The sequence below is a fragment of the Anabrus simplex genome, chromosome 2 (genome assembly GCF_040414725.1).
Source record: "Anabrus simplex isolate iqAnaSimp1 chromosome 2, ASM4041472v1, whole genome shotgun sequence".
Classification (NCBI taxonomy): domain Eukaryota; kingdom Metazoa; phylum Arthropoda; class Insecta; order Orthoptera; family Tettigoniidae; genus Anabrus; species Anabrus simplex.
The window spans coordinates 655,663,485-655,676,549 of NC_090266.1; the positions used below are offsets into that span (position 1 = coordinate 655,663,485).

Consider the following 13,065-nt stretch of genomic DNA (forward strand, 5'->3'; position numbering starts at 1 on the left):
CCTGTTATTTACAACATTCATTTAATATGGGACCAGTTTCAACATTTTAAATGCCATCATCAGCCATAAACACATTAATCACAAAGAAAAGAGCTAGGACATAATAATTAAAACTGGCGTAGTGATACATTGAAATATGTACATAGTTTTCTACCATTCAAAGATTAAAAGAAGGTTTTGATATGTTACCAAAGTACAAAAGTTTTTATACAACCATTCACACCGTATGTTAATAAAATAACAAGGAATTATAGCAATAATTAGAACTGGTGTAGTGACACATTGAGATATGGACATGGTTTTCTTACCAATCAAAGATTAATAGAAGGTTCTGACATATTATCAAAGTACAAAAGTCTTTAAAACACCTATTTACACCATCTGTCAAATAAAACTAAAAGGGTGTGTCATGGCACACTAGTGTGCCGTGAAGCTGTTGGAGTTTGCCGCGAAAAAATTGCTTGTGTATTCAATATTTTAGTAATGAAAAATCCACAGCCTGTTTCCAGTCATTCGACTGGGTCAGGAATGGAATGAATGAAGCCCCCACCTAGCGGCAAGGATAGGAATTGTGCCGGAAGCCTGTCGCACTCCTGTGGGGCAATGATTAATGCATGATATGTGAAATGATATTGGAGAGTGTTGCTGGAATGAAATATGACAGGGAAAACTGGTGTACCTGGAGAAAAACCTGTCCCGCCTCTGCTTTGTCCAGCACAAATCTCACATGGAGTGACCGGGATTTGAACCACGGAACCCAGCTTCCATAATCCTTTTTACATTATTAGCCCAGCATTCACTTTACCTACTTGCAATCTGATACTGGAAAGCGGCTTGCAAGAGCAAGCCACCTTCCCCTCTCCTTAATCGCCGCCAATATCTCAGTGCCCTCTTCATAATTTCTAGTTCCATATGCTACCCAGAAATTGCTATTGCCCCAGAACTGGCTGTGCAAAGCAGAACACTCATCACCTTCTTACTGAATCTACTGGCTATCTGATTTAGCATATCTCTTATCCTTTTCAACCCCCCCACCTCAGAACCATAAAGAACTCTGCTTAGGACCACCGTTTTATAAACCATCCTCTATGTTTGTACCTTATCCCTGGGAATTTGCTTTCCAAGATTTTTATGACTGACATATCTGCTAATGCTTTCCACTTAGCTCTTTTGATCTGATCTTCCCATCCTGATTTTTTATTAATAAAGACCCCCCAAATATTCCAGCTTGTCCACCTCCTCAGTTATTTTACCCTGCACTGTCCACTTCCTCTTGCTCTTTCTAGTTCTATTTTTCCAGTCTACCAACACCTTAGTCTTGTTACAATTTATTTTCAATGCCCAGTTGTTAGCATATTCTGAGACTGCATTTAGGCTATCTTGCAAACCCCGCCCCAATAACCTTAGTAATAAATCATCTGCAAAAATCAGACCTGGGATTTCTATCTCGTCTAAGACAGGGCAGGCCCATTCATCCCCTCCATGACCGTGCAAAATATCATTTATAAATATTTAAAAAATAGGGATAATTTGCAACCCTGTTTCAGACCCATGCCACATTCAATCAGCTCACTTACCACACCTTCCTCAACCCAAATACTGCAGTAAACAGTCCCATATATAACCAGTATCGCACGTGTAATTTTTCCTGAGACCCCAACCATTTGTAATTTTTCAACCATTGCACTTTGACTCACTGTATCAAATGCTTTTTCGAAATCACTAGCTGCTATAAACACTTTCTCCCTATTTATTTCCCCAGATATTTCTCAAGAATCATCCTAACTAGCATTATATTGTCAGGCGTCCTTCTACCCATCCTAAACCCACCCTGAAAAATCGACAATATCTCGAGTTCCTCAACCCATTCTCTCAACCTGTTAGCCAAAATGCCCTTGTAAATCTTACTCCTCTGTAATTATTCAGAAGATTGCTACCTCCTTTCTTCTCGTAGGTTGGGCATATAATCCCCTTTTTGCCATTCTTTTGGAAACCTGTCATTCTCAAATAACTTATTTAATAACTTTACTGTAACCTCCTTCATGTGCCTATTTTTCACTATTTCTTTCCAAAATACATTATTTATCCTGTTTCTACCTCCTGCTGACTTTCCTCTTATCGCTTTGTCCAGCTGATTGATCTCCACCACTAATCCCCTCTGCATGACCAATTTCCCTTTTTCTCTCCATCTGTCACCCCAGCTGATAATTTACTAAAGTATTCCACGCAATCTTCGCAGTCTCTCTTTGTTTTTACATACCCCTCCCCCTCCTCCCCCTGCTAATTTTATTCACTTTTTCCCAAACTTCATCTGGTTGATTCATTTTACATTCTCTATTTATCGCCTCCATGTGTTCTCTCTGCCGTGATTTCCTTCTCTCAGCAGTTCTCGCTTTCCTTAATTCACAAAACTGCTTTCTTTTTTTGCTCCCTCCATATTTTCTGAACTCCTTTGGTGCTTTCATAACTACTACCCTCAATTCCTTGCATTCTTTATTATACCAACCTCCTCCCACTTCCTTATTCCTATTACTAATCTTTGCTATCCTAGCTATCCTTTTTATCGGGTACTCGATTAACTCAACCACCCTATCCACGTTACCTTCCCTCAACGCCACCTCCCATCCTATCTTAACCATTTGCACATCATTTTCTAGCAACTTGTTTAGTCCCATTTTAATCCCATCCGACCATTGTATTTAGGATGCCTTGAACTCTTACCTAAGTCTCTCTTACTCCCGAAGATTGTGATAAACAATCGGGCATACCCGGGGCAACGTTGGAAAAATCCCAGTGGCTGATCCTTCTACAACCGGAGCACTGTTATATATATAAAGGACATGACAAATAAACAGCTTTTTTCAAAGCCACCTCTGGTGATAACTTCAATAAATATTGAAGGACTCTTTGCAAATAAAGAACTGCTTCTTGGTGAAATGTGTGACCAACGTGACTGTGACGTTCTGGTTATGCAAGAGACCCATCGAGGACCGAAAAACCACAGGCCAAAGATAAGTGGGATGAAACCAGTCTTAGAGAGACCTCACAACCAATATGGAAGTGCTGTCTTCACCAAACCTATGTTCAACTGCCTTGAATTCCACCAATGATGTAGAAATCTTAACCATTGGGTACCAGTCCTGTACAGTAACATCTGTCTACAAACCACCTAACATCATCTTTAATTTTGAGGAGCCAGCTAATTTCCAATCTCAGAGGATTAAAATTGTCTTTGAGACTTCAACTGCCACACTACTGCATCGGAATATCTACGTATCAATGCAAACGGTGAGAAATTAGAGAACTGGGCTGAAAGGACTGGAATCAAACTCATCCACGGCCCTAAACTACCACCTTCATTTAACAGTGGAAGATGGAATCGTGGGTACAATTCAGACAGTATGATCTCCAAACAAACTATAAAATACCTTGAAGACCCAATTCCAGGCACACAACACACAGCTGTCACTTGTTGTATCAGAGGAGTGGTCCAGCTGGATGTAGTACCGCTAAAAACGATGCTGCAACTTCAAAAGAGTGCAGTGAGACCAATTTGCTGAAGACTCGGACAGTCAAATCATTAAATTACCACCAGAAGTGAAGTCATACGCGTCATTCATAAAACTGACCCAGAAAGTATCTCGCAAACACATTCCAAGGGGGTGCCACACTAACTACATAGCTGGACTCGCTCATGAATTCAAAACCTGCCTTTGAAAGATACCAGCAATTGTTCGAGAATGATCCCTTCTCAGAAGAAACAATGGAAGCAAGTGAGGAGTTGCTTAGTGCTTTAAGCACCTCAAGACGAGAGAGAGTGTGCTCTCTAATATAAAATCTGGATATGAAACAAAATAGCTGACGTGCATGGAAAATGGTTAAGAACCTTAGCAATGATCCAACTTCACCTCAGATACTTAAAAGTGATACTTAAATCAGATTGCTCATCAACTACTACTAAATGGTAAAAGTGCCAGGCGGACGAAAAGACTGGAGTTTCAACTTGAACGTGAAGATGGAAACCACTCGCTTAATCCTCCCTTTTTACTGGCTGAACTGCAAGAAGTGATTCACCACATTAAGAGTAATACGGCAGCTGGAGTGGATGAGTTGAGAACAGAACAAATAAAACAGTTTGGGCCTGAAACATTGAAATGGATCTTCAACTTCATGAATAACTGTATCACCACTTGCCAGATTCCAAAGATGTTGTGGAAGAAAGCTCATGTTGTAGCTATTTTAAAGCCTGGCAAGGAGCCAAATAAACCTAAGAACTTCCAACGTGTTTCTCTATTGTGTCATCTTTTCAAAATTCTTGAGTGAATGGTACTGAACTGTATTTCACTTCTTGTAGAGGAAGCTCTCATACCTGAACAAGCAGGATTTAAGCCTGGAAGATCATGCTGTAGACAAGTACTCAATCTGACAAAACATATAGAGGATGGTTACGAGTGGGGACAAGTGACTGTTGTTGCTTCATAGACTTTAGCGCAGCTTGTGATACAATTAATCATAAGAGATTGGTGTATAAAGTGTATCAAACAACAAGGGACTATGGTTTTACAAAATTTGTTGAATGCATTCTTCAAAATAGACGTTTGTACGTCTCTCTTCAAAATAAGAACCACCGTTGGAGAACTAAAAAGAATGGATCACCCCAAGGAAGTGTTCTTGTGCCATTGCTCTATAAAATTACACTAATGACCAACCAATTCCTGCCAAAGTTAAGCAGTTTATCTATGCTGATGTCACAGCAGTGGAACACGTTTGAAGAGGTTTAAAAAAATCTGGCAAAATCTCTCGAAGAACTTTCTACGAGAACAATCATTTGAGACCCAAACCCAGCAAAACTCAAGTTTGTGCCTTTCATCTACATAACAGAGAAGCCAGTAGAAAACTGCGTGTGGAATGGAGAGGAGTAGTCCTTGAACACTGTTATATACCAAAGTACCTTGGTGTGAAACTGGACTGATCATTATCATTCAAACAACACTGTCAGAACACCAAACAAACGGTGTGCACTAGGAATAATATTATTAGATAACTAACAGGCACATCTTGGGGTGCATACCCTCGTGTCCTGTGCACATCTGTCCTGGCACTCTGCCTATCAGCTGCAGAATATGCATCACCCGTATGCAGAAATTCTGCCCAAGCTAAGCAAGTAGATATTGCTGTGAGCAAGACTGGTTGCATAATTACAGGGTGTCTGAGACCAACTCCAACAGAACATATCTATCCAATCGTAGAAATTGCCCCTCCTCACATAAAAAGGGAAGTAGCAGCAGAAGTTGAATGTCGGAAGCAATCTGCTGATCCACTTCACCCCCTTTATGGCCATCAAATGCAGCCCATTAGACTCAGGTCAAGGAATAGTTTTTTAAGAACAACCACACCACTTGTTGATATGCCAAAAAAACGAAGGCGTGAACTGTGGCAACAGCAAATACGTAATCCATCCCTGAATTTAAAGGAAGAACCTTCTGCAGGTTTTCGCTTTTCATATCCCACCTGAAAGACCCTTAATTGACTGCGGACAGGTGTTTCAAAGTGCAAGTCTAACCTAGTTAAGTGGGGCTATGTACAAGGAGACATGACCTGTGATTGTGGACTACTACAGGATGAACACCACCTTCTGGTTTGTCAGCATTTACCATCACCGTGCACAAAGAAAGATGTTTTGCAGGCCAATAATAAAACTGTCCTTGTAGCCGAATATTGGAAAAACATTATTTAGCAGTGTATCTGGACACAGAAAATAAGTAAATTCTCTTTACCTCCCTCTCATCCCTTCCTAACCTAATATATACTGGACTATGATGAAACTCGGTCCAGTCCCCTACTTCAAAAGTCTTAATTCTATCAAGTATATCCTCTGTGCTGACTACCAAGTCTACCTCCCTGTGGCGTAATATGTCATTTTTCCTTCCATATCTCCATCCCACCAACCGTTTAAGATATACAGATTACTAGCCCCACATAATTGAAGCAATTTTAATCCGTAACTGTTGCACTCTTTATCTTCACAACACCTCGATCCCTTCTTCTTCCCACCTCCCTCTTTACTATAGGTAGGGCTTAAGCCCCCTATTCTTGCATTCCATTCCCCAAACAGAAGCAACCCATCTTCTACATATTTCTCACCTATCACGCTTATTTCCAGTAAAAGATCCTCGAAAAATTCGTCATTCACGTAGGGCGAATTTTTTGGATGGTTTTATAGGAAGGCCAAGCATACATTCTTCTCTTTATCTCACTCACTCCCCTCGTGTTAAATCTGATCCAAATCACCTCTTCTATCTCATTTTTAATGTTTCCAATTCGTTCACTAATCTGTTCCTTTATTAAGACCGCTATACCTCCTGAATTCGTCCCCTCACCCCCTCCTTCCTTTTTGTTTTATTCTTCACTACATATCCCCTCCACGTAAACCCCTCCCCTCCATCTAGCCATGTCTCTAGTAGGCCTAAAATATCTAAATTCTCTACTAATTTAATTCATACCTACCAACTTTATCGATTTAGGTAGGAGCCTCCCAATTTTCGACAGTTCGATTATTCTATTATTTCTCCCAATTTTACTCATTTTTTGGTGAACTTCAAACATTTGTTTTGAAATCCTGCCATTTGAGCTTTGTACGCCAGTGGCCAGAAGTCCTGCGTTCATTGGCCGCTTTAAAATGAAATATCAACGTTTCTTAATGCGAGAAATGCGCGCGAGTTTGCGATGTTTATTGAAACCTATATAATGCGACATGTATATCGATTGTCAATGTCTCGTTCTTGCGTGATATGTTCGTTCGCATCAGTCTAGTTGATTCTATAGACTAGTTGCTTGATATGGAGTCTTTTTGTAGTAATTTATTAACAGAATTTCGAAGATAGCACCTAGTGACTTTTCTAGAGATTTTAGGAGGCATTTGGAGACAATTCTGGCGAATTTTAATTTATTGCTTGATAAAAAAAGAAGATAAATTAGCATTGCACTTTGCATAATCGCGTGGGCAGGTGATGCAATATATTAATCAATGCATTTGCTAAGTAATGGCTAGATGCATGACTGATTCACACATGTGAAGCATTAGTTCATACTATTTTAAAAAGGCTTATCAGAGACCGATCATCCTGTGAGGGAATAGAGATGTGTAATTTTTAGCCTTGTGGCCTCGTATAGCAACAGCTGGGTGTTGAGACAATAAGTGTTTTAATATACCATAGTAGTCCTGTATTGTTTGAAGTTGTAGTGGCAGTATTCTTAATTTTTATTAAAAGTGTTATTGAATGTAATGTGTGACTGTGGGGAAGCAGTCATGTACAAAGCTAAGGAATCGGACCGAGGGAGTTGATGCCGTGCGGTTAGGGGCGCACTGCTGTTAGCTTGCATTTGGGAGAACGTCGGTTGAACCCCACTGGCGGCAGCTCTGAAGATGTTTTTCCGTGGTTTTCCATTTCCACACCAGACAAATGATGGGGTTCTACCTTAATTAGGGCTACAGCTACTTCCTTCCCACTCTCAGCCCTTTCCTATCCCATTGTCGCTTCGACCACTGCAGGTCATTGGGCCGTACCATACGAGTCACTGTTTCACCCAAATTTGTCATTGTTTCAATCATCCATGTCTGATGGACACTGTGTGGTCATATGTTTATTTTTAGGTTATTTTATATATGAATTTTGAACCATGCCACCTCAAGGCAGCCACAAACTTTTTCATGAACTCAAGTGATTAAATTGCTCCTTGTGCATTTGTGAAGGAAACAGTTCCAATATCTCATTCTTGTAGCTAGTTACTCCTGCCCATGGTGACAGATTATCCACCCAGTGCTATCGTAGAGCCTTCCTTCTCGGGTGCCCTCTGATTTTGTGTGTACGAGCCCTGTCCTTATAACAAATTTGTAGGCCTCTTTCACACCTGAGCGCCTTATTAAAACAGATATTTGAAGTTTTTATGGCTGTTTTTTTTTATACGCCAGAGATGAACCTTAACACACCCTGAGATACATGCTGGTTGGGACTCAGGCGTGAGCGGGTGAAATACTTAGGTAGCAGTTAACCATTGATATTTTATTTTGCTGTGTATATATTTTATAATTTTGAGTTTTCTTTTGAAAACTGTGTGTATTTTTCTTTCTTTTCATTCCTTCTGTATTAGTCGTACATAGACTTTCTTCCCTGTTAGGTAATGCAATGGGGTATGTTCGGATGATTCGTTCTGGTGGCCTTCATTGCTGTTCCAATGCTATTAGCTTTCTCCCTGACCTGGAAGACATTGTAAATTTTGAGGAGCTCTGCCAACAAGAAGGACTTTCAAATGTCTGTTGTGAGGCTGCACAACGATTGGATCAAGTTATCTTGAACTTATCACGGAATTTTGCTGAGGGCACAGAGTATTTTAAGGTAAATAAATTTTAAATTAATTTTTTACAAGCAAAATATATTGCTAAGGGTTCTTCAATTTGTAATATTTTTGCCACTATTATTTCTTGGTGGATGGTATGCTGGTATAATGTGAAGTTTGCCTAAATTATGACTTTTGTCTAATCTGAGAACTACTCCAAGACTTTTATACAAGCCCATATGATACATGTCGCTCAGTGAAGCACAGAAATGTATTATCCTTAATCAATATCAGCTTCTTTTCTCATTTCAATGAAGTAAAGATTCCTTGTCCTATCAGTCTTCAAAATGTAACCATACATACCATACTTTGTTCTAACAGTTATATCTTGCATCTAAACCAGATGATGTACAGATATTCAGTTCTTATAAAAGAGCTTATTAATATGTCCATATATTCAATACTTATCGTGCTGATTATGTTATAATTAAAAGTTCATTAAAATATTAGTACCTTCAGTAAAACTGTTTTAGATCAACTAACTCCACTAGTTTAAATATTCAATTTACACAAAACCCAGAAATTAACAAAGGAATCAACTTCCTAGACCTCACTATCACCAGAAATAATAAATCCCTCAAGTTCAGTATATGGAAAGCCCACCCAGACTACTAACATTATCAGAAAGGATTAATTACATGCAGGTACACACAGAAAAAATACACTATATAGGATGATTCATAGAGCCATGAATATTCCCCTTTCAGATGAAGATTATAAGAAATTATCAAATACACTTGATTGCTATCCATAATGGATACAATAAGGAATATGTGAACAAGGTCATCAACAAACTGAAGATGAAATCAATTACCACTTCAATTAAAGACTCAAAAGAGAATGAAGAATGAGAGCTGAATTCATAGACAGCACTTATCAAGTGCCACTTATAAGCTGGGTTTTATTATGTATTACCTACTTAAGTGTCCCACTTATTGCTATAAGTAGACCTACACACACTTGAGTGACTCACTTATGTTGCAGCAAGATAGAGGATAATGATTTTGCTAAATATGTTGCATTTCATTCACAGAATGCTTTCCGTGCACACACAAGAGATGGAAAATCCTAAATTGTGACCAACAGTTTAAAGAAGGTTTTGTTTCAGTAAAATGACAGTTATGAATATTCTTGTAACTTTGGTTGAGAGAGTGAACATAAACTCTAGAGGAATCGCTATCTCACCATTAATGAAGATATTGTTTCGAGATTTTACACCACCTCCTAATTTCAGGTTGTTTTTTTTTTTTGCTTTACATCGCATCGACACAGATATGTCTTATGGCGACGATGGTATAGGAAAAGCCTAGGAATTGGAAGGAATCGGCCGTGGCCTTAATTAAGGTGCAGCCTCGGCATTTGCCTGATGTGAAAATGGGAAATCACGGAAAACCATCTTCAGGGCTGCCGACAGTGGGACTCGAACCCACTATCTCCCGATTACCGGATACTGGCCACACTTAAGCGACTGCAGCTATCGAGCTCATTATTATTATTATTATTATTATTATTATTATTATTATTATTATTATTATTATTATTATTATTATTATCATCATCATCATCATCATCATCATCATCATTATTTTACTTAATTAATTGGAATCTTGTTACATGTTGGTAAGTTATCAAAACTGTAGAATAGTAAAGATCAGTACTGACTTCCCAGAAAAATGAACGTGTTGCAGTACCAAGTACCATAATTTATTTTGGTTTGTGCTAATTATATCCGGTTAGTCAACCAATCATTTATTAAGTTAAAACAAATCAAGTTTATTATATGGTCAACCTTTTCAATACATTACATTCATAATAATGCTTAAGATTTATACATTACAATCAGTTGGGACATGTTTCGCCCTTATTGTGGACAGATTTGTCGGATTGTATCAGAAGTTTCTGAAATCATGGCATCGCACATCAAAAAATACTATTTCCATTTTATTGGGGAAGTAATTAGGCCTACTACAATATAAGGGCTGTGGATATATTTGTAAAATCATTAAGAGCTTTGTAAGGCCAGATATTTTGCATTTGAAGGAATATTTGTATAGGTTCAAGTACCTGGATAACTATAAACATATTATATTAAGAAGAAAATTAGACTTGGGCATTTTCGTAGTTTGCATTATTCACAAAAAGTTTTTCCCAAGTCATTCATATTCTGCTGAGAAACTGCGTCGGTCTGTTAGTTCTATATTATGTGTATGTACTTTGACACAAGTTCTTGCAGGTGCCGTCTCAGCTCGCTGTATTGTTATCCTTCAGGCATTCTGATAACCAAATACAATATAAATTATCTTCTAACCTCATATATGGCAACATATGTTGCACGATGTCCTTAGGTAAACAAAACACAATAGATCATCCCACTATTCGGTAGCCAGAAGTACAGTATACGATCCAGGAAACATGGGTATAATATACAGCATTGCCATATCTCCAGTGAATACTTACTGTATCAGTGTGTGAGCTCTTTAAGTGTTGTGTATGAAATGTAAACTCTTATAAGTGAATACTTATTAGAAATGATCCCTTATTATTTAAGGGTTCCACTTATGTATAAGTGTTGTCTATAAATTCAGCCCTAAGTCACATTCACTTATCATAAACTTAACTTAAATATTGGATTTAGAACCAACAACTGCAATGCCCAAACATTCTAAAACACCTGCATGTCTATAGTAGTAATAATAATAATAATAATAATAATAATAATAATAATAATAATAATAATAATAATAATAATAATAATAATAATAAATACACGCAAACAGGCATTTGCTACTTACTTGGAACAGACTAGCAGGACTTTCACCATACGATACGAAGAACATGTAAATGCTGACAAACATAATAGGTTTTCAGCAATTAATGTTCACATGAAGGAAAGCAGTCATAAATTATCCACCATCAAGCAGGATATAAAAATCATTCAGACAGCTAATAAAGGAAAATAATTAAACATTCTTGCAAATTTAAACATACTGACCAAAAGCACAACCTTAATAAAATTATAGAAAGGAACAATATTTATTTGAAGAACTGACAAACATGAGCACTCAACAACAGATGGTAAAACATTTGCAAAAAGCAGTAAACAAGCCACTTCCTCCACTCCGGTTGCTCCTACTTCCCCTTCATACATGCCTCCCCTCACTAGTAACAGCTCAGGGCATGCAGCAGCAGCGCGCACTCGTTAAGACGAACTTCTCACTTGACAACAATGATGGCTGGAACTGTTTACATTTTTTTAAAGGCATTTCCGAAACCACTTCAGCTATCATAGAAATTTTAAAATACTCATTTTCTGTTTCTCTTTACATTTTAGATTTGGTAAATATTAAGATAATTACAAGTTTGCCCAGTTAAACAGCATGCCATCAAGTTCTGAATTGACAAAATAATCTAACACCGTTCCACAGAAAAGTTGTCAATTTCAAAACAAAAACAAAAAAAAAAAAAAAAAAAGTCCAATACTTCCAGTCACATATGACTGGCATTCACCACAACACATGCCAGAAACTTAGTAGAGTGACTTCTTTACATCGTGTCATTCGATTTGCAATGAAGAATTTACTAGAAAATTTCAAACCCACAAACCAGCAAAGCAACGTGAGCACTCATTTCATTGCTACATTAACGCGTGTATTTTAATATTGTAATGAGTTGGCGGGGTAGATAAATGAATAAATGAGTACAGAACCTGGTAGCATCCTATTTCTAAGATTTATTAACTTAACACTACAATTACAGATTTACACACACACAGACGATAGCCGAGATTTCAACTTACACAAGTACACGGTTACACTTACACATATACAATAATAAAGTTTTATTATGAATCTACCTGTTCAATACATTATAATGTTGTCACTTTTAAAATAACTTCATTAGTTAAATGTGACAACATTATAATGTATTGAACAGGTGGATTCATAATAAAACTTTATTATTGTATATCAACAGATTTCAATACGGATTAAAACATGAGATTAGTCACTTGCAATACACTTACACAGTTTGCGCTCTCTCTCTCTCTCTCTCTTAGTTTCTTGTGTTCCGTCTACAATGACGCGTGCACACACACACACACACACAGTCATTGATTATTTACACTACACTCACTCAGCCACTCAGTCACACTCGTTGCGCTGTCACGGTCCACAGCCTACACGTCAGTCTCGCAGCTTGGGATAGTATCCACTGTTCACTCAAACCGTCAAACTCCGCAGTCTTCACACGTCAGCACCCAGTGTCCCTTCGCGGTACTCCAGAACATGCACGACGTCAAGGAAACAGGAACAAGTCCTCGGCTCCTACAGACAGATATTCCATCAGGCTGACAGCTCAGCCCAGGCTATCACTGGCTGCGCTCCAGCGAACTCAATCTCGCTCTCACTCACTCACTAACTCTCACTCAAAGTTACTCCTCTCCTTATATACCTGCTCTGGGCCTTCCAGAACAGTCCGGATGCTAGATGTATCCAGGAACCTTGCGAGATAGAAGACTCCAGATTAATAGTCGAGTAATTTCCGTCGTCCCATGCGGCGCGACAACGGATAGAAGAGAGAAGGGCCGGCCCAGTACTTAAATGTTGCTCGCGATTGGCGCGGTCGAGCGTAAGGGGGTGGGGCCATGGGTGATGAGCTCGGCCCGTAGCA

At 38.5% G+C, this 13,065-nt stretch overlaps 1 protein-coding gene across 3 annotated transcripts in view; it reads left to right on the forward strand.

Moving 5' to 3' along the window:
* The window catches only part of SWIP (strumpellin and WASH-interacting protein), a 412,754-nt gene that overhangs the window by 250,805 nt on the left and 148,884 nt on the right, over positions 1–13,065 (forward strand). For all 3 annotated transcript variants that reach the window (XM_067141154.2, XM_067141155.2, XM_067141156.2), the window contains one exon: positions 8,179–8,396. In XM_067141154.2, coding sequence (XP_066997255.2) covers positions 8,179–8,396 — 218 coding nt within the window. The remainder of the gene's footprint in view (positions 1–8,178; positions 8,397–13,065) is intronic.